This window comes from Mustela nivalis (assembly GCF_964662115.1).
Source record: "Mustela nivalis genome assembly, chromosome: 11".
Lineage (NCBI taxonomy): Eukaryota > Metazoa > Chordata > Mammalia > Carnivora > Mustelidae > Mustela > Mustela nivalis.
This window is the reverse complement of record NC_139030.1, coordinates 40,074,707-40,097,942: the sequence shown is the minus strand read 5'-3', so window position 1 is coordinate 40,097,942 and position 23,236 is coordinate 40,074,707. Positions and strand designations below refer to the sequence as shown.

The 23,236-nt window shown below is 34.5% G+C and overlaps 1 protein-coding gene across 1 annotated transcript in view; it reads right to left on the bottom strand.

Moving 5' to 3' along the window:
* The window catches only part of CWC22 (CWC22 spliceosome associated protein homolog), a 58,491-nt gene that overhangs the window by 24,547 nt on the left and 10,708 nt on the right, over positions 1-23,236 (bottom strand). The window contains 7 exon segments of the mRNA XM_082689360.1: positions 1,284-1,337; positions 1,732-1,900; positions 2,838-2,966; positions 5,758-6,003; positions 9,007-9,117; positions 10,888-10,955; positions 15,479-15,619. Of these exon segments, the coding sequence (XP_082545486.1) occupies positions 1,284-1,337; positions 1,732-1,900; positions 2,838-2,966; positions 5,758-6,003; positions 9,007-9,117; positions 10,888-10,955; positions 15,479-15,505 (804 nt within the window). The 5' untranslated portion in view covers positions 15,506-15,619.

Here is a 23,236-nt window from a genome sequence, read left to right as displayed (position 1 = left end):
GGAAGTACACAGTCTAAGTCTTAACTTAGGAAGACACTCTTTCAATTGAGCACAACATCTAAAATACATATTGCTTTTATTTTGTGGTATGGTGGGGATGTCTAATAGTTTTAGTCTTGTATCAGAGTGATAAGAAAATATTGCCCTGTACCACAGCTGGAAGACCTACCATAATTAACATTTTAACAGTTTTGTGGCAATGCCAAAAATATTTTCAACATAAATGAATACACATTCAAAAACCAAAACTTACTTTCTGTGCTTTCACGTAGATATGTGAAATTAAGTCCCCATGGTCTTAAGAAACAAGTTATCATTGTAATAATAATTTAACTCATTACGTTAAAATCTAATGGGTTTTTAAGAATGAACATGGGAATTTCATTTGGAAAGAATGAAAATAATGATAAAGATTGAATGTGACTTCAAAATTCTTCCTCTTATATATAACTAAACATAATATATATCTGAAGGAAAGCTTTGAGTGTGAATAAGAGAAATCCTATTTTTCTTTAGTTTAAATAGAAGCTAATTCAAAACTCTCAAATTAAAAAAAACCCATCAAATAGGTGAATGAATGAATACAAAATAAACATAAAACCTGAACACAGAAAATTACTTGCAATTAAAATAGATTAAAATTATTTCATTTACATTTTATAAATTGATTCTTTTTTTTCTTTTTTTGATTTTATTTACTTATTTGAGACAGAGAGTGAGAGTGAGAGAAAGCAGTGAGAGACAGGAGAGGGAGAAGCAGGCTCCCTGCCAGACAGGGAGCCTGATGTGAGACTTGATTCCAGGACCCTGAAATCATGACCTGAGCCGAATGCAGACGTTTAACTGAGTCACCCAGGTGCCTCTATAAACTGATTCTAAGAATATATGACTATATACTAGTTATTGCAGAGAAAAGATGTTTTTATAGAATATCAGATAGTACATTCTCAACAATAGGTACGGGAGAAAAGAGTGGAGGAAATATTAACTTTATTGTCTTATAAATATGATTAAATTACATTCTTTGAAGGAATAATTTGTAGCTGAATAACTATGTACAATATTAAGAGTCAGATCAATTTGATAAAATATTTGTTCTGAGTTCCTTTTTAAATTTAAGAATATTAAACACATTTATTACAGTTTTAAAACTAAAATATCATCTAAGATTCTTTTCTCTAAGACCACAAGGCAAAATAAAGATAGAGATGTGTCGATGAAGTGGCATCAAAAATGTGATGTCTAATGCCACTGCATGGTACCAAATTTTGAGAATTACTTACCACATTTTGGTTAATAAGATGTGCCACAAATTTTGAAGCAGTAAGACATAGTTGCTGAAAAGTGAAGGTAAAGACAATTTAAACTATAAACTAAAATCAATTTTCATTTAACTACTAAATCTATAACTTATTTATTACATACTTTATTTAAAATATATAGCACACAAGGATAATTTTTATGATGTAAGAAAGTTACAAGATGAAAACTATTAAATGTGAAATAGTGTCATTTCTGGCTAAATAATTATAATCTTACAGTTATAGCTATCATTTCTGTGGCTCACTGTTAGTGGCCAGAGATATTTAATGGAACAAAAAAAATGTTCTCATGAAATGCAGTTTTTAAAAAGAATTCCTAAGTAGCAATCAACATTGCTTATCACTGTAGATACTAGATTATTAGTCTGTTTCTATGTAGCTGTCGACTTAACACGCCCATCATATATACCTTATCATTTCTTCGATAGCCTTTTCGGAAATTAAGAATTAACCTTTTAAGGATTAATTCCCCAATCTGTGGAAATTTTGAGTTGATAATTGCCACCAACGCTGCATAAACATGGGTGAAGATTGGAGAAGCACTCTGCGCTTGCAAAACAGATCTGGACAGCAGGCCTCTGTTTATAAAAGAAAAAAAGTCAACAAGGTTCCACTTCTAATTCATTTTGAAATGACCATGGTTCTACATGCATTTGATAAAGGTAAAGATGCAAAGTTATTTCTAGCAATGTAATGACAAATAATTACTGGACTGCCAAAAGGCAGGAAAACAGTTTATCTTAATAGTTACCAGGTTTAACTTTGACGACGGAATCAACAGAGTAGAAAATGAGAAAAGAAAACCCAACTTATATAAACTGTGAGATCTTAAGCAACCCATATAGCCTCTGCTGTTTTCTGACTAAAACGGGAGCACTCTACCTACCTACCTTTGAGGACAAGCTGCCTCTTGCTCAACTTTCTATATCCCCACAACATGTTACATCTTACTTTACTTGCTCCCTAACCAATGTTTTAGAAATGATAAATCAGAGTCCTGTGAAATGACACAGGAAAATACCCTTCAGATTTCAAAATAAAAAAAATATATGACATATTTATATTTCCTGATCCTTTTAAAATCACAACCAATTAAAACTACACAAAAAATGACTGTCATTCCTTTTGGCTTTTCTAACATTGATCACAGATCTTTCATTTTTCTTACACCTTCCCACTTTTCATTAGAAATTTAAATTATATATACATATATAAATAAAATGTTCATTATTCCTTATGAGTTTAAATTATTGGAAGTATTCAGTAAACAAATGTCTACACAAAAATCATTATGTGACATCAGACCTTTTCAAAAGCAAAAACTGCACAATTTCTAATGGTGAAGTACAAGTTTTATGTTAGTGGCCATACATTTTTAAAAGAACTGCATTTTATATAATTACTCTCGACTACTACTGAAGTAGCACCATAAATCAACAATTATTGTCCATGTAGGTATTATGTTCCTTTGAAAAACTGCTATGAAATACTATAAATAAAATAGCTGATGCTTACCTTCCTCTAACTATGTTTTCTTGAAGAAGTTCTTGAATAATAATACCTATATTAGAGATGTTGACTTTGTTGATAAGACCATTGATTGACTTCTTTAGGGCCTCCCAGCTCATCCTCTGGTATGCTAAGCTAAAAAGAATTGATTTTAATAAACATGAAAACTTAGTCAACAATTACAGTAACCAGAGATTATAATAAGAATATAAAAAATACTTAGGCTCCCTTTGTTTTTAACATTATTTTCACAAAATGACCTCAAAGTGCAATAAAATAAATGACTATATGAATACTTAAACCTACATTTGATGTTCTGGATAAATGCTCAACTACAGATCACTTCTCTTCAATAACATAATAAAATTATATAAGAATATATAAGTATAATGTTTTGTTTTTACATCCACATATATTGGAAATTATAAGATTCAATACATACTTATTTTACATTATAATACTTCAGTTAAAATGACAACTTTAAAAAATTTTAAATTATAATATGAAGTATCCAAGTATAAACCTTAAAAGGAGATTTTTATTATATACTTTTTTATAAAAGCATGATAAGGAAAACAAGATTAAATATTTTAAACTGTAAAGAAATGGCAATGAATACAGGAAAAGGGAGTCACATGAAATCATGGGGCTGAAGGACTGTTGTATTTTAAAGAACATGTCCACATTTAGGCAGTAGTCCCACATCTGTATTGCTTGTTTTCTAACTCCGACCTTAGGCAAATAATTTAGCCTAACTAGATTTGTTTAGGTTTAACCTGGTAACACCTAAGGTCTTCTAAAGCTCTGTAATTCTATGGTTTTTATATTTATTTCTCCGTGGAATATGATTTCAGCTGTAGAGCATCTTATCTTTCTCACCTTCCTTATACTTCTCTGGTAGTCTCGTGAAGCTGAAGGACTTTTTGGAGTAATATATATAAATATATAGAATTACAAAGGATATCAATCATATTTAAAAAGGTTTCAAAGCATGCAAAGAAAAAAAGTTTGATACAGAATTCTATGTGGTTCTTAACACATTAAATAACAAGAAGTAGTGGTAGAACTAATAACTTCTTTAATTTCCAAGTAGCATGGATATAAGCAATATTTTCATATGTTTGCAGTAAATACTCTTGTTAATGCTACAGTCTGCTGCCTACATTCCTCATAGAAAGAAAGAAATGCTAAACTTTAGTTAGAGGAAAGTAAAAATAAAGACGCAATTTTTTCTTTCCATTTACATTCATGTGTTGCCAAATTCTACCTATGCGCCTCTTGAAGGTATGTATATTAAAGATCCCTGTTCTGGAGTGGTATACTAAGGGAGAGGAAGGGAGAGCAGTCTACCCTGGTGGGAAGGGTATTTTATCACTGACATTGTCCTCAGCAGACAGTGAGGACAAAATGCAGAGGGATCTGCAGTTAATTATATTGTTTTTAAATTCCTTATAGATCATGTACTTGCTAAATGCCTGCGTTTGAGGTGGGTGCAACACTTCCAGGGGCCCCCAACCCCAACCCCTTGGTATGCTACTAGCAAGATCAATGGCTTAAAAACTAGCCTAATGAGTAAGACTGCTGATATATAATCACAATCTCTCCTATTAAACTTTGGTCAAACAAACAAAAACTATAATCAAGTACAACTGCACTTCCTAATTAAGAAGCCTACAATTCTCCTGACTTAGTATCTACTAAAAGTCTATAGACTTCTCTTAAGAGACTTCTACTTCACCTTGTCCCCTTTAAAGACTATGAGCAGATTTAAACTGTATGAAATTATCTTCCAGGAATCAGTGTAAAATTACGTGTACTGGGGACTCTTCTCCACCCACTTTATTTATAAGGAAGTAAGAAAGACATGGCTTAATAACAATGTTTCTGTGGTCTTTTATAATTAGGATTGGTTTGGGCTGGATTAGAGATTGTGACTCTTTCACTAACGCTGCCACCACTGCTTCCTCCTAAGAGCAGATAGCAGAAGGTCTATATGCTCACGAACTCTTGCTAACCACAGAAGCCATCTCCAAACTCCTTCTAAACATAACACTGCAGGCATTATTACCATGTAATGGAATATGACACATATAGAGAAACTTACTAATTAGTTTTAAATTTAATGTCATCTAATGTCCCTTTCTAGCTCATAAATTTTAAAAATTTTATTTCAAATATTTATACTTTATATACATGACATTTCTACTTCAAACTAATTCATGAAGTAAATTTAGATTTCATTTATATAAGGGTCTCAAGTACTTTCAAGTTGCCATTAAAATACCTATGAAAGATGTGGGAATACTCTTTCTTGGCTCACTTTGAAATCTATTTTTCTCAAAGTGTAGCTACCCTTTGTCCCAATCTTTTGTTACCTAACTGGCAACTGAGTGACCATTTCAATCCTGGACCACACTTTCCGTAATTACCTTCTCATGAAGGTAAATTACCTAAAGAAAGAGGTCCTGAAAACTTAGCTATATTTTCATGTATAGCTCCTCTCATCTCAATCATTTTGAAAAGGAAGTGAAGGTGTTTTGAGGGTGAATGTTCATAAATGAATTTTGATTGTTTGCCTTAGCAAAAAATTACAGTCTGAGATGGTATGGTCTAAGAAAACTATGGAGTAGTGAAGATTCAGCTTCATTTCATAGATTAGTATAGGGGTTGGAAAACTACATCCATGACTCAAATGCAGCCTACAGCCCATTTGTGTAAAGAAAACTTCATAGCAAACAGAGCCACACTCATTTAAAGAAGTTGAGCTAATGTCAGGGCAAACAGTAAGCAGAGCTCCAAGGGAGCTTATGGAGTAAAGAAGAAAAACCTAATTTGAGGTCTCTACCACTGTGGACTAATAATGTAAACTCTCAATAGCCCATGTTAATTAGACCATGGTTGACTTTTTTCAGTGATATTGACATGCCTGTTTTTATCTGTAATTTGCTCTTGCATCATCCTGAGCTTTGCAGGAGGAATATAGGCTCCACCCGTGCGAGTAAGAAGAGGATCCAGCTCATCTTTCTTCTTCTTTGCAGTAGGTTCATCCTGAGCAGAGGAACTCTGGGTTACTGATGGTTCTGGGCTTCTTCTCCCAGGAGTTGGGGATTTCCGAGACCTTTTACGATCCATATCTCTTTCTCTTTCTCTGCGTTTTTCTCGGTCCCTACTTCTGTAATATTAAAAATTTTTTAATGGAGAAAAGATAATATAAATTACATACATTACATTTTTTCAAAGATTTTTATTTATTTGATAGAGGGCATAAGTAGGCAGAGCAGCAGGCAGAGGGAGAGGGAGAAGCAGGCTCTCTGCTGAGCAGGGAGCCTGATGAGGGGCTTGATCCCAGGACCCTGGGATCATGACCTGAGCTGAAGGCAGAGGCTTAACCCACTGAGCCACCAAGGTGCCCTATAAATTACATACTTAAATGAGCTGCATACCAAATGAGCAAGACCATTTGCAGGCCACAAATTCAGACAAGGGCAAGTGGTGTGAAATGGTAAGGAAGTGCTTCATAGAAAAAATATAACTTAAACGAGGGCTTCAAGGCTTGACAGAATTTATACTGGGGCAAGGGTGGGAAGGTGGAGGATGAAGGAGGGCATTCTGCAACTAGTGGAGAACAGAGTAACTACTGGAAAAGGGAGTAGGATGTTCAAGTTATTAAGCAGTACTGTCAGGAAACAATAAAGTATCATGTATAATGGTAGTTGGCAAAATGAGCTTGAGTTAAGGTATGAAATTTTAAGACATAACAGACTTTAAGCTTTTTATAATAGTCAATGGAGACTCATTAATAGTTTCTGAGTATGAGAGTGACATGGAAACAATGTTTAAAGAAGACTGTTTAGACCATGATGTACATGATAAACTGTATAAGGAAGAAACCAGAGTGTATTTCTAATAATAGCAATTCAGGAATAAAAAATGTCCTAAAAAACTGTTAACATTTGAAATTACTTTTTTTTTTTTTAAAGATTTTATTTATTTATTTGACAGAGAGAAATCACAAGTAGGCAGAGAGGCAGGCAGAGAGAGAGAGAGGAGGAAGCAGGCTTCCTGCTGAGCAGAGAGCCCGATGCGGGACTCGATCCCAGGACCCTGAGATCATGACCTGAGCTGAAGGCAGCGGCTTAACCACTGAGCCACCCAGGCGCCCTGAAATTACTTTTTGATAGAACTGGCATTTAAAACCTCAGAATATCAGAAATATCTGGTTATTTGAGATGGGAAAAAAATAACTGTTTTCCTGCTGTAACTCTTACTTGTAGGTGAGTATCCTCTTTCTTGTAGGTGAGTATCCTTTCTTAAGGTAACATTTTTAAAAAAAATCAAGGTTACTATTCTCTGAAACGATCAAGAACTAACAGGAAGAGTAAATTCTTGCTCTTTTGCTATCATTTCTGAGAGAAGAGTTTGTCCACTTAGCTGGGTTTTTTTTTTTAAACCTATACTGCGTTGGAAACTTAGATCATTCTACTCATGCTTTGTGCAACCATTAGATAAATGAATACAGTAAATAAAAACAAGTGTCATTTATCATTATTACCAGGAAACTGCTCGATAGATTTTAGCTAGATCTGGGGAGTCTGTATTTGAGAAAGTCTGTCTTAATATATAGTAATACAACTTACAAAGAAAGAGAGAAGGAGTAACTTAGCCAGGTAGATTCAAAGGAGCTGTTTTGAAACTGAAGTATACTACTGTATACGGGAAGACAGACAGAAGGGGGAAAAAGTAGTTCCAAATAGACAAACCAGTTAGTTACAAAGGCAGGTGCACTGCAATCTAGGCAGTGATTTGTAACTGATTTGCTTCTTATTGTGAGTGCAGAATGCTTCAAGAGAGTAACTACAGCAGGGATTTACTGGCATTGGTTACAATTCTTCTTAGAAACATTAGGTAAGACATAACTGGCTGATAAAATTGCATCATTATAATTTCACTGTTTGTTCCTGTCAAATGCAGAGATAACAGAGTCTTCCTCAAGTCCAAATTTCTCTTCCAATGCTTTCATACTATTAGCTTTTATTTTCTACATAATACACAGTCTGCTTGATTCACAGTGTGAGTGTATGGATCAAATGAGACTTATGTACATACACTGGACCAAACACAGTTACAATGAAGTAATACAATCAGAGATTATGGAAGAAAAAATGGGTTTTGGGAGTCAAAATTGAGTTCAAATCTCACTTTCATTGTCTACCAGGTAGGCAACTGCAAACTCAGGTAAGTTACATAATCACTTCAAACCCACTTCACTTTTTTTTTTCTCTGCGAAATTGTGAAAAATAGTATCTAGTCTGTAAGAGTCTTAAAAGTATTTGAGAAAGAATGCAAGATGCTTAGTTCACCAATTATGGTAGCTGGTTCTCCCAAGGGGTCATTAAGGTGACAGCAGATGAGCCTGGCTTTTGGAGGCTAATTTAATCTGACATTTTACTTTTAGGTATATATTAGAGTAGTGAGAAGGAAATTTAGGTTGCAGATATCAAATAATGTGATTAGCTCCAAACTGCAGAGGAGTTTCATCAAAATTTTAGTGGGGAGTATAGCCTTGATAGTCATGAAATGGGTAGTATGAGGGAGACATCAAAAGGATACAGATCTTCGTCAACAATAACATTTGGTAGACAAGTTTTTGAAACTGGATGACTAACAGGGTGGGTAGCCAAATTCTACAAGGCTCAAGAAAGAATAAGTTCTATTTAGATAAAAACTAGACTGGTAACGTCATTCTCACTGTCCCCGTGCCATCATGTAGGAAAGTATATTTTGACCACTCTATGTCATATGATGTAAATGACTTTCATTCAGTGAGGAATCTAAAAAACTCACACTGCCAACTCCTCATGCAATACAGTCCCATATAATGAATAAGAGCTTAGGCTCAATGTCAGATAGACCAGGACTTTCCACTGACATGCTTCTAAAACAAAAACAAATGACTTAAATTCTCTCTGCCTCAGTTTCTTCATCTATAAAACACACAATAATAACTACTTCATATACTTCAATAAGGAGTTAATTTGCATGAAGTCCTTATTAGAAAGTGTGGTCCTTAAGAACATCCATTTAATGCTAGCTGCTACTTTTACAGTTTTTTAAGAAGCATAAAGAAAATTTAAACAAATATGATTTTTCTGTAGTTAAAATTTCCAATACTAACCGTGACTCCATGCTACTATCATAAGAACGCCCTCTTCTTGAATGCTCATAGTCTGACCTGTTGTAATCAAAGTGATCTCTATCCCGAGGGGATCTTTCTTGTTCTGCATATCTAACAGATAAGAAAACCAAAGTTATAAGATGAAAGCTATATTATAGATACCTATGAAAATCATATATTGATAATGCTGAAGCAACTCTATGACTGAACAATGTCTTACCGAACTTCTCAACAGCTTATTTTGTTGACCTCATTCATTTAGTCTTGATTATAAAAGCTTTCAGCTTGTGTACAAAAGAACTACTGGAGTTCACATAACCAAACCTGTCATCCTGATTCACACTGTCTAAAGTAAAAGATCTATATCTGGATATCAGATACAGTTGGCATGAAAAGAGCCCACCCTGCAAATGCTTTATCAAAGCAATGAACAAATGAGATCAATGTCATTGGCTGGCCTTTAAAAAGACCCGTTTAACTCATTCCAAGAGATATCCAAAAAACACTGACTATTATTCTTGAACCTCTTTTACTGAATAGCAGTGAGAAAGGATTGAAATGATTAGCAAACAAGGATGACAGTATAAGATCTGCCATTTGAACTTTAAATATCAATAAAGTCAGAGAACCTTAAGAGAAGTTAAATACATATGCATGTAATAAATATACATAGTAATAAATATACTAACTCATATTTTATATACAGCTAACCTTTTGAACAGTTGCGGGTTTGAATTGTGTGGGTTTACCGAATTTTTTTTAATACAGCACAGTATTACAAATGTATTTTTCTCTTCCATATGATTTTATTAATGACATTTTCTTTTCTCTAGCTTACTTCACTGTAAGAATAGAGTATATAATATATGTAACATATACAAAATATTAGTTGACTGTTTATGTTACCAACAGCAGGATATTAGAAGCTATGCTTTTTAGGGAGTTAAAAGTTACAAAGGCAGATTTTCAACTGGCCGGGGGGGGCATTAGTGCCCCTAACCCCCAGGCTGTTCAAGGGTCAGCTGTATACATCTGTAAGTAATTTATATAATGTATAGATATACATGTTTTTCTGTGCATGTAGAGAGGTTTTTTTTTTTCTTTTAAAGACAGGAAGTAGGTGATAGATGAAAGGTACTAAGTACTTGCAACCATGACAATTAACTCAATGTCTATGAAACAAAAGTTTTTAGAGACAACAGAGTGAAATAAGAAGTACACATGGGGTAAGGAAGAGATGAAAACCATTGGAAGGAAGTTTACAGGATGCTTTTACCTTCATAAATTATTTTAATGATTTATTAAAATTTAAAATTTGAATTTAATTAAAAAATTAAATGATCATTTATTAAAATTTAAAATTATTTAATGATCATAGCTCACTAAGTGAAATAACTGAAGTACTACTATGAATGCCTGATGAACATTAATAGTAATGTTTCTAGATCTTTTATCTTAACACAATTATAAGATATGATATATACGTAAAAGTACTCTAAAATCTATAAAGAGCTATGTAACGGATAGTAGTAACAATAAAAGCAGCACTTCAAAGTAAGGTGATTTCAACTCAGTTTTCCATTTTATAAACTTCCTTTCATTGTTTCATTCAGGATTCATTTCATTTTATAAAACTTATGGAGTATTGGGCATGCTGAAATTATTCTCTCTCACCTCCAAAATTAGATAAAATCTAGAATCATCTACTAGAAACTCCTAGAACAGCCATTCAAAAATGATTTGTCCTCAAGCTTATTCAAGTAATATTGCAAAACCATCTAAAAGAAATTGTTCACCCTAAAATGAAGAACCTAAGAGCTAAATAATTTTTTAAAACTTATTATGAAAATTTAAATTGCAGGAGCACATAAAATTATTTACCTGTCTTCTGGAGAAGAGGTTCTCTGATAGGAATTATAATTTTCCCTTCTGTCATGACCAGAAGAATGCTTTCAAAGGAAAAGAATGAGGGGCAGGGGTTATTTTAAAAAATTATGTTAAAAACACACAGAAAATGAAATATGCATCTCAGAAAATTGGTAGTGCTTTACAAATTTTTTCAAAACTTTTTTTATTATCAGAATGATTGTTATCTAAACAGAAGGTAAGACAAAACAATATTTTTAGGCCCTCCAAGGTGAGTATCTGTGGCAGATAATGTTTTCACTATGGACCACAAACTTTTTTTAATAAAAAAAATTCAAAGTAGAAGAAAATAATTCTCAAATTTTCAATGCCACTTAGTTGATATTTTATTCCTTTATATTGTTTTAAATATAAAGAACATCACTTTTATAAACACCTTTTGATGAAAAGCCTGACCAAAGTTTTTTATTGGTGAAAAACATGACTAAGGGCCAGAGGTCTTCTAGCAGGAAGAGTTCACTCTTGTGGTTATATCAAAGTCTTATAATATTGCACTTATCTCCCTGAATCCACTTTGGTTTATAAAAACCACTTTAGAACAAGAGGGAATTGGGAGGGAGATAAACCATAAGAGATTCTTAATCTCACAAAACAAACTGAGGGGGGCCGGTGGGGGGTAGAGAGAGGGTGTTGGAGTTATGGACATTGGGGAGAGTATGTGCTATGGTGAATGCTGTGAAGTATGTAAACCAGGTGATTCACAGACCTTTACCCCTGGGGCTAATAATACATTATATTTTTATAAAAAAACAATTAAAAAAAAACTTTAGTTCTAGAAACCGACTCTAATATATTTATGAAAATTCATTTTTACTTTCAGGAAACACTGTTCAAATGTCTGACCTATATGGCACAATGTTAGATTCTACAGATTTGAAAAACATGATTTGTGAGAGAGAGATCCTATGCCAAGTCCTTTGAAAAATAGCAAGACATACAAATAAGTAACTCACTATAACATGAAACTGAAGAGAAATGTCACATAGACAGAGATATGAACTATCCAGTTGGAGAACAAATCCTAATTTAAAAATCCAAATACAGTTAAAAAGCGAAATATTTATCTCTGTAAATAGGTAACATTTTTACATCACTGATGAATATTCATATTGTCCAGTTTTTTTTTTAAACGATTAAAACCATTTTAACTAACCTGAACTATAAGAAAGGAAAAACAATATGTTTTTTAAAAGTAGCTTTACCTTAAAAGCTAAGAAGAAGGAAATAAAATAATGAACAACTTGTTCTGCACATTTAGATGCTTGCCTCCTTAATGGGAAAAAGAAACGTTTAAGGATAGAAAATTATACTGCACAGAAATATAAACAAGCTCCAACTTCCTCTTATTTTATGACTAATTAACAGCAGTTTGAGTCTAACTTTATCACAAGTAAACTGCCAAACAGTCTCATCAACTATTGAATTTTTCTAATAGTATATACAAACTAGACTAATCTATTTAGATGAGTAATAAGCATGTGGTCAAAATTTGTAATTTACGATAGCCAAAGTTTGGATGCTATTTTATACTGAATGCAACCACCTTAAAATCCTGTTTCTCATGTATATAACAAAGTTTTAAAAATTACTTCACTTAGCAACCAAATGAGGTAAAATTGTTCAAAATGTATGACCTAGTTTTCTATAAGACTTGACTTCAAGATTCCAAAACAAATATGGAATACAAGACTCATCCGATCCATAGCAACACCAAACAGAGTATTTACTGATCATTTATTGTAAGACACAGCCTGTCCTGCGTAGACAATCTGGAGGATACAAGTTAGGAAAAACCCTCAAGGAATTTATGATCTTACAGTGGAAAGATGGCTATAAAGATTTCCACAATTAAACGTATCAGATTATGTGTTCCTGAGAGAGCAAGAGAGAAAAGAAGAGGAGGAGGAAGAGAAGGAAGAGCGGAAGGAGAGGGGGAAGGGGAGAGACAGAACAAAACTGCAGTCTACTTTTTCTTTTACAAGGCACAGCAATTATTTTGATTACATTAGGGAGAAGGCCTCAGTTCTGTGCTAATGATTTTTAACACATCTCCGCAACATCTGTTGTAAGCAAGGGGTAAACCAAAAATATTGAAGTCGTGAATCAGGATTTTGTAAATATGATTAAGTTAACGTGACTGGCACGTTAACGTGTCCTTTTAGACGTGCTAACAGGACATCCTGAGTAGGGAACAATAACTGAATATTGAGGAATGACAGTGGGTAGAGGGGGATTTGAACTAGGTTTTGGTAAATGAACAGGATTTCACTATGTAAAATATCATTTTGAGATGAGATTCAAATAATAACTTGAATTTTCCTCTTTTCTTAATCATAGTGTCCAGGTTATAAATCAGAGTAGGCACTGAAAATAATATATTGTCAAAATTACTTTAAAAATTCTCCAAATTGTTCATTAAGCAAAACAAATGTTTATACCATGTGGTTTCCTATATAAAAATATAAAGACAGCAGTATGAAAAGGTGAGTGGAGCAGGGAGCCTGAGTCCAGACGTCTGAGCAACCACTAGGCTCAGGAACCAGTCTTTAAGAGCAAGGAAAAGAAGGGCTGAAACAAGTAGGAAACTTGGTTCTTGATAGCTAAGGATCAGTGGAAAAACAAAGATCCTCAGCTGAATCCTCCTGAACCTAGCAAATGACTCCTGAGAACATTGAAGGGAAGATGTGAGCTTTACCTGAGGTAAAAACGGGCCCCACCCAGCTAGCAGACTTGTCTGTGGCTAACAGGATAGAGAAAAGGAGGCAGACTATGCTACAAACTGGTAGACAGAGCTGAGCCACTAAGCTTGGAGGGCATGCTGACTGAAGAAGATACCCACTCCTAGGATGGGACCGTGCCATCGAAGACCCACCACAGGAGGTAAAGGTGGAGAAAGCACAGTGTAAGAGGAGCAGGAAGAGGATTCTGAAAAGACTAGACACATCTCCCTCTGTGGACGGTATCCGGCTAAATCTGAGTGCTCTCGTCTAACATGGTTCAATCAAGAGCCAGTTCCACACCAGTTCTCTGCTTTATGTCGCCAACTTTCAGCAGTCTACCAGCTACTAGGTCCACAATTAATTAACTGCTTAAGTGCCATTGGACCAATGAGTACAAGCCCCAAAGAGGCAGATTTCAGAATATATGAAAGTATCTACTGACAGATGGGTCTAGCTTGAGATAGTGAACTCCCACCAAAAGAGATATGCAAGCATGGGCTGGGTGTCTACCAAGCCTTATACCCTACAGAATTTAGCAAAGATGGTGGCAGAGCCTGCCCCAGTCTGTAAGTCCATCAATTCTGTTTATTAAACACTTACCAGGCACCAGGGCTACTTCCTAGTGTCCCCTGCTAAGCTCAGTTTACTGTTTCTCTTTAAAGAAGGAGGTTTAGGGGTGCAGAACTGGTGGAGGAGAGAGGAAGGGAGCAGGGCCTAGATCTGTAATTAAATAAAAATATACCTTCCCCTTTACTGATTCCAAGATCCAAGGCGTGATGTGTCTGTTTATAGATCTGTGCAGTTGAATAGAAGTGGAATGGTTTGCTCTCCTGCTAAGTCCACTGACAGGCAGAGGAACAGTTCTGAGTATATGGAGTTATTGGTTCCTGTTACTGCTCTGACTGCATCTACTATTCTCCCTTTCTTATAACCTGCCTCGGCCACACTAGACTCTTTGTCTTTATACTTGCTGTTCCACCTGCTTGGCATACTCTTTTCCCAGTTATTTACATGGCTAACTTCCTCATATCCTTCAAGAGTCTGCTCAAATGACTACCTATTCAGTGGGCCCTCCCTATCCAAAATTGCAACCCCCAATGCTAATGATCAACATTACCCCATATCTTTTGTCTGGAGCATAAGTCTAGCTCTTAATACCACTATCCTACACCATTTACTTATGGATTAAGTTTATAATTTATTTTCTGTCTTCCCACACTAAAGCACGAACTCCATGAGACCACTGGATTTGTTTTGTCCACCATTTTATGTAAAGTGCTTAGAATAGTCACTAGGACATTAGAATTCAGTGAATATTTGTTGAATAAATGAGTGTATAATGTCTAACGGAGAGCACAGAATAAAGAGCTTGTTTATGCACTAGAAATGCAATAAGAGTCTCCCCTGTAGATAGACATGCAGGAACTATGATTAACTAAGGAAGGAGATGCCGGTCTTCCATTTCATGTTCATTCAGGGAAGTATAATCTTTAAGAAGAATGGCGGAATTCCCTGCCCTGTTAATTATTCTTTTGCAGGTGCTCACTCACATGCACTTTCTTGATTTGTGGAGGCAATGATACACATACATGCATACATGTACATGGATACACACACATCATACATCTTCCATGTTCTCTCACCTGCCCTCTTGCACACTACTGCTTCTATGTGACCATGTGGCTACACCTGGAATTGTGTAAGTTAGATATGTGTATGATGCCTTTCTACTGCCTGGTTCTAATGTCCTAATTCTATGAAATGCATTTTTGGATTAAAGGACAGGTACAAGTTTATGTTCTTCATTATAAATTTCAAACACTTACTTTTATCTGTGCCACGCTACTTTTCATTTTCTGTTGCCAACTGATCTGATAAATCAAAGACTCCTTAAGTTGTTCCAAGTAACAGGTACAAAATGGTATGAATTCCTTGACAGTTTAACTTTTTTTGTCTGCAAATGTCACCTGAAAGGTATACCAAAGAAAGCTTTGTTAACAGTGATAAAACATATGTGACATAACAGCTTATTATTTACACACAATGAACATTTGACCATTTTTCTTAATTAGTAGGCACAGATATATAATCAATAATTAAATAAAAATTCAAAAATTCCTTAAACAGTTTCACATACCACTGTATAAAGAACACAATCACAGAAAAGACTCTGCATAAGAGAGCAAATAATAAGGGCTTATTAAGCACCATAAGGTATTTTAGTCTAATGACTGAGAGGAACAAAAATTAATTTAGTAACTGAAGTCAGATAACTTTATTCAAATTGCTTTCAGTGAGGGACACCTAAACCCACATTATAAAAGAGTACTGTGATATTATAAAAAAATAAGTGAACAGAATAATTACATAAGATAAAATCTATATAAACTGAGTATAAAATACCCCATGTTTCTATATAAACTAAGAATGAATTATCCCATGTTCTTATAACGATCACTCAAAAATAAATATGCTGAGTAAAAATACAAGGTATTAAATTAAAATAATTAAATTTTAACGTAATCTATCAAAGGCACATGACTTTAGTGATGCAGGTGTGAGAACTATGTTATTTGGCTCAGAATAAACCTAGTCATCAACATTAAATGCTAAAACAAAAATTTTTTCAGTATCCATCTGTTAATATTTTAGGAATTTTTGAAAAATGCTGAATAGCTACTTATGTTAACAGAGAACTACCATTTGAGTACTTAATTGTAATTGCATATCTAAGTGGTTTATGGTTTGGTGTACCATAATGAAATCACAAAAATCAAATGAGATAGAAGAAAATAAGAGAAGTAAAAGAGGTAGAGAATATACAGAAAGAACTGTCCCTAGTACCAAAATAACTGAATACAACTAGGAAAATGTTTGTATTTGAATGCCAGAAAGGATTATAGATCCTTTATCTATAGGATAAGGATTATAGATCCAGTTCAATTCTTTTTTTTTTAATTTTTAATTTAATTTAATTTAATTTTTTATTTTCAGCATAACAGTATTCCTTGTTTTTGCACCACACCCAGTGCTCCATGCAATCCGTGCCCTAATACCCACCACCTGGTTCCCCCAACTTCCCACCCCCCCGCCCCTTCAAAACCGTCAGATTGTTTTTCAGAGTCCATAGTCTCTCATGGTTCACCTCCCCTTCCAATTTCCCTCAACTCCCTTCTCCTCTCTAACACCCCTTGTCCTCCATGCTATTTGTTATGCTCCACAAATAAGTGAAACCATATGATAATTGACTCTCTCTGCTTGACTTATTTCACTCAGCATAATCTCTTCCAGTCCTGTCCATGTTGCTACAAAAGTTGGGTATTCATCCTTTCTGATGGAGGAAATAATACTCCATAGTGTATATGGACCACATCTTCCTTATCCATTCGTCCGTTGAAGGGCATCTTGGTTCTTTCCACAGTTTGGCGACCGTGGCCATTGCTGCTATAAACACTGGGTTACAGATGGCCCTTCTTTTCACTACATCTGTATCTTTGGGGTAAATACCCAGTAGTGCAATTGCAGAGTCATAGGGAAGCTCTATTTTTAAATTCTTGAGGAATCTCCACACTGTTCTCCAAAGTGGCAATTCCTTTTTAAAGACAAAAATACTGAAGGTTGGGTAAGTCCTTTCACTGTCCTAAGCTATACTACCAGTTAGTGGTGAACCTATAACTAGAAACTTAGCCTAAAGATACTCAAATTTTTTTCCCACTAGATCACATACACAAATAATCTTGATACTATGAAGTGACATAGAGCAACTACCATTTAATGCAGATAAGGAAGTACACAAATCATTAGGTTAAGAAAAATTTCTATTACAGCAGTTGGCAAGGCATCAAAGTTCTTACAAACAATATATATGAGATTATTTACAAATAATCTATAAAAGATAGTTGCAATCTAAAGCACATTACCACTTCTGTATTTGTAGCTACAGTCAGACTAACATGCCCATAGGGCATGCCCATCAGGGAAATAGCCAGAGGAGAGGAACCCAAGGTGCCCAAATCTCTGACCACCTCTAAACCAACACATGTGCAAGAGTATTACTAAGGATCAAAGAAGTGAACTGTGATATGAACACCCACCTAAGAGAACTTACAATTTAAGACTAACCAAGTTAATTACCTAAAAAGTCACCACAGAATCTACAGACTTAACGTAATTGTAACAATGCCCAGGATACAATTAAAAATAACTTATCAGAAAACTGTGGTCTAAACTTAAGAAAAAAAACAAAGACCAACACTGACATGACCCAGATGTTGGAATTGGCACACAAGGTTTTTACAGTTTATTCAAAAGTGCAAAGGAAAACATGCTTGCAAGGAATAAAAATAAGAAAGTTTAGCAAAAACAAAGCAAAAGAAAACAAAAAGAAAAAGAAAATACAACCAAAATGAATTTCTAAAACTGAAAAATACATGATGTGAAAAATTCTCTGGTTAAAAACTTAAAGCAAAATGGAGATAAAAAAAAGTCAATGAATGTGAAGTAAAATCAAAAGAAATTAACCAATCTAAAAACAGAGAGACAAAAAAATTTAATGAACAATATCAGGGACATGTCGGACAATATCAAAGGACATAATACCTGTGTAACTGAAGTCCAAGAAGGAAAGAGAGGAAAAATGGAATTAAAAAAAATTTCAAAAAATAGGGAATTTCTCCCATATTTGGCAAAGTGCCTAAATTTACAGATTCATGAAGCTCAGAGAATCCTAGGTAGAAAAAATACAGAGAAAACCACACCTACGGACATGGTCGTAGATAATGGTCAATAGTCAAACTGCTGAAAATCAAAGATAAACAGAAAATCCTGAGAGCAGCAAGAGGGGCAAAAATGCATTATATACAAGGAAATAACTATTCAAATTACTGCTGACTTCTCATCAGAAACTAGGGAGACCAGAAGACAAACAATCTTAAAAGTGCTGAAGATAAAAAACTTGTTACCCTACAATTCCAGCAAAAATAAATTTTAAGAATGAAAATAGACATTTACTAATTAAAAGAAACAAAAGAAAACGAAGAAAAAGTACGAGAATGTATCACTAGCAGAACTGTACTACAAGAAATGCAAGAGTTCTCAAGCTGTAGGTAAAAGATACCAGTTGGAGACTTGAAAAAGGAACGAAGAAACAGTAACTTTCTCAGGAAGCATAAAAGGCTAACTTTTTCCTTCACTTAAAATATGGTGGTCTCGGGGCGCCTGGGTGGCTCAGTAGGTTAAGCCTCTGCCTTCAGCTCAGGTTATGATCCCAGGATCCTGGGATCGAGCCTTGCATCGGGCTCTCTGCTCAGCTGGATCCTGCTTCCCCCCCACTCTTCTCTCTGCCTGTCTCTCTGCCTACTTGTGATCTCTCTCTGTCAAATAAAAAAATAAAGTTAAAAAAAATATGGTGGTCTCTTTAAAGCAAAAATTAGTATCTTGAGGGGTACAGTGTATGTACATGGGAGTATACATGATATGTAGCATATAGGAAGACAAGGTAAAATAGGCCTACATGATCTAAAGTTTCTAAATTTTTTGTGAAGTGATGATATCAACTCTAAGACACTTGTGGGAAGTTAAGGATACATATTGTGTTTCCTAAAGCAATGATTAAAAAAGTAATGTCAAAAATTCTGTAGATAAATTAAAATGGAATTAAAAAAATATATTTAAATATTTTCAAAGGACAGGACAGAAGGAACAAAAAAAACAGAAGGGACAAATAAAAAAAAAGATGGCAGACCTAAATCTAGCTGCTAATTATATGAAATACTAATAAACAAACATGTCTAACAAACAGAAGCTAGTTCTCCCTCCTCTCAGGTGGAGGCAACCCCAAAGGCACAGACCTTGTCTGGGATGGGTTTTAGATCCCATGTGCCACAACAAGATGACTTTGTGCCAAAATATACAAATCACAGGACTCTTCATTTTTTACATGACTTTCTTCAAAGGTCCTGTTTTTATGGCTACGAATGTACAGAGCCATAAAATTCAAAATTTTACTCAATTAACTCTTGCCTAAAGGTAATGGTTATTTTTTTTACCCCTACCAGCACAATCACCATATCATGTCTAACAAATCCTTATCATGTTTATCAACCAATATTATTTCTATAAACACTCATTCAACAAGTAATATTTACTACACTTCTATTATTTTTCCAGGCATCTCCTAGATACGGGGTAGACAGTGGTGAGCAATCATAACAAAATCCCCACCCTACATGGAGCTTATATTCTAGTTATAAAAAGTAAATCTATATTGATAAGCAAAGCTTAATTAAGCCTGCTCAAGCACAGTGGCTTGTGGGTTTTTTTGTTTGTTTGTTTTTGCTTTGTTTTGTTTTTTTGGTGCACATGCAAGTTTCAAATCATTACTTAATGTAAAGCTGGTTCCCTAAGTCATTATATTACATCATGAACATTTGTTTGATATAAGTACTAGTACCTATATGGGGGCTCAACTCACTTACTACATCAGGTGTGTATGCATATACATATGTGTGGGCAGAGGGCATGCCTAGGCATGCTGATTCTATGAAAGCATCGCCAAGGTATTTCCAGTATCCATCTCTTCCCCAGGTTTCCTCAGCTTTCCAATTTTGGATGAGAAATCTTGGTTCTCAATTTGTTGTAAACAATGAACTAGTTAGATAAAATACAGAGACTTCATAGCCTACCTAACAGTGAAATACAAAGTCAACAATCATTTGGAAAGGGACACATACATTCCAAAGGTATAAATCCATACTAACTCACTGGTAAGAAGCGTATATATGGATGCAGAAGAGTATCAGTATCAGTGATTTTTAAATCTGAGACATTCTGGCAACAACTCATAGGGGGAAAATTCTCACTGGTTATGCAATGACAACCACAGCACAGGTTCTTTGGGAGTTTAAGATACACGCCATAATAATTAAGTAACATTATCTACTGCAACATGGGCAAGAGCACAAATTTAAGCACTGAAATGGAGTAATTTAGATGACAAAATATGTTTATAAAGTGCTTTTATTATTCTTAAAATGAATGTAAGACATGAAAAATTGAGACAAGAGAAAAAAACTATATTAACTACCTTCCTAGGTAAACTTGATACAAATTTCACATATATTCATATATAAGGACTGAAAAAATTCCTGTAAAATTTTTTTTGCCTATAGGTTTAAATATACTTATTAATTAGTGAGATCTGGAATATACTTTATAGACAAATTAAAAGCCTACAGAATTGTTAGTGTCCTTAATTTTTTCTTATGTCCAGGATAATCAGTGCTAAGTCCTTATAAGATTGATACTATATTTTACGTCCATGGAGGATTCCACTCTCTTATATCCTAATATTATCAGACAAATTAGTTACTTACTGTCCACAGGAGTTTCTGCTTCCCTACATTCACCTAAATACTTCTTCTATAAACTAACATTAAGAATTGAATTATGCAGAAGGAACATCAAAGGAAATCTGTGTGAAAGACTCTACTCAGTACTGTTCACTATTTACAGGAAATAACCTGATGGACACTGCTGCTGTGATCACCACCACACATCACCCATGACTGATTTCCAGGACTTTTTGGGTCCCGAAGCAGAAAACACTGAAAACTACTACTGCCTAACACTATCAGAATAAGGCTCTCCCTCCCCTGACACTTGCAATTCTATTTCTTTGCATATTTTTGGTTTTCGTCCTCTTGTTTATTTATTTTTTCCCTTTCTGCTGGCTGATGCTTCTAAATCTGTACAACGGAACTTTCTGCATTGATGGAAAATTCATATTCTACACCGTCAGTCACCACTTCATTAACACAACAGCTACTAGCCACATGTGGCTATTGAGCACTCCAAATGTGTCCAATGGATTTGAGAAAATCATTTTTGTAAGAGTTTTACATACTGGACAACATATTTCTAAATGATTACTAGACATTTAGGCCTTTTCCTCATGGTACTTCAAGATCCTTGTCCTTGACAATCTCCAGATTTGGTGTTAATTCTTCAGATACTGACAAAGCAAAATAACTCATACCCAATTTATAGGAAAAGTCACTTGGTTATTTTCTAAAAGGTTCAGATTTTGGAAAATAAGAGACAATATAATAATCCCGGTACAGTTGGTATATGTTGCAATCACCAATATGGGATCTCCAGAGTCTTAAATGCAGTGCAGTCACCATAATGTCAAATGATCATTTAACACAAACAGTAAGAAAATCTGCCACTAGAGATATTATGACAATCACAAACATGATACATGATCATGACCTACTGAAAAACAGTGTAGATATGGCCTGATTGCATCTCCAGAAGATAATGGTCTACTCTGCAGCTTAGGCTGAGTAAACAGGGGTACTAATAAAATTTTAAAATAACCCTGATGACAGCTATGAAGAGAGAACTAACAAAAGAAATGTAAATCACTACTTGTAAAATGGATTCCACTAATCTGCAAATCAGAAATATGCCAGTTTAAGTCATTATATACTTATCATGGATTATCTATGGTAAGTTCTTAATTCTAGTTACTTTAGATCCATCTGTTCCAAAGTAAGATTGTGAAATGTCTGCAAGAACCTGCATGTTCTAAAGATATGACCATCTACTGTTCTAGCAACTCATTAGTTTACAATTTCTGCCTAATACTTTATGGACAAATTAAAGCCTGGAGAATTGTCAGTGTCCTTAATTTGTTCTTATTCCAGGATAATCAATTACTAAGTCCTTATAAAACTGATACTATATTATACTTCCATGGAGGATTCCTCTCTCTAATATTCTAATATTATCACATAAATTAATCAGTAACTCACTGTCCACGGGAGTTTCTGATAACTACCTCTACTCTCCAAAGTGTAGTTCCCTTCTTAAACCCCCTTTTTGAGGTACCCCATGGTCCCTAAGAGTATGTTTGTTGTCTCCCTTGCTGCATCAAATTAATAAATTTGACTTTGATTACTAATTAGGTATGTTACTGGTGATTACTCACTGATGAGCTTTAACATATATGACAAATGACCCAGTTTCTCAAACAATTCAATGCTAGGGGGACAAAAGAAGAAAAAGAAGGAAAAAAAGCAGGATAGTTATTACAGAATAAAAGAGACTTAACAGAGTTAATGTAATGTGCGGCCTTTGTTTAGATCCCGAGTTGAACAATTTCCCTTCTCTAAAATGGAATGTACTTATATGTAGAACCCAAGTTACTAACTTCAATTCAGTACTAACTCAAAGGACTAATAAACTCTACCCAACTTTCCTTTTAAAATGGGGGATTAGCTGAAGTTCTTATTTCTGCATAAAGAATGAACATTTTCTAATCCAACTTGATTGTGAACTTGCTGAAATTATTAGCATATTCACATCATGGTTTTTTGGGGAAGAAAAGATAGGGTTGGATATGGACTCTTGGCATTATTTAAATCCTTATTACATATTTTCTTTTTTCTTTTTTTTTTTTAAAGATTTTATTTGTTTATTTGACAGACAGAGATTACAAGTAGACAGAGAGGCAGGCAGAGAGAGAGAGAGGGAAGCAGGCTCCCTGCTGAGCAGAGAGCCCGATGCGGGACTCGATCCCA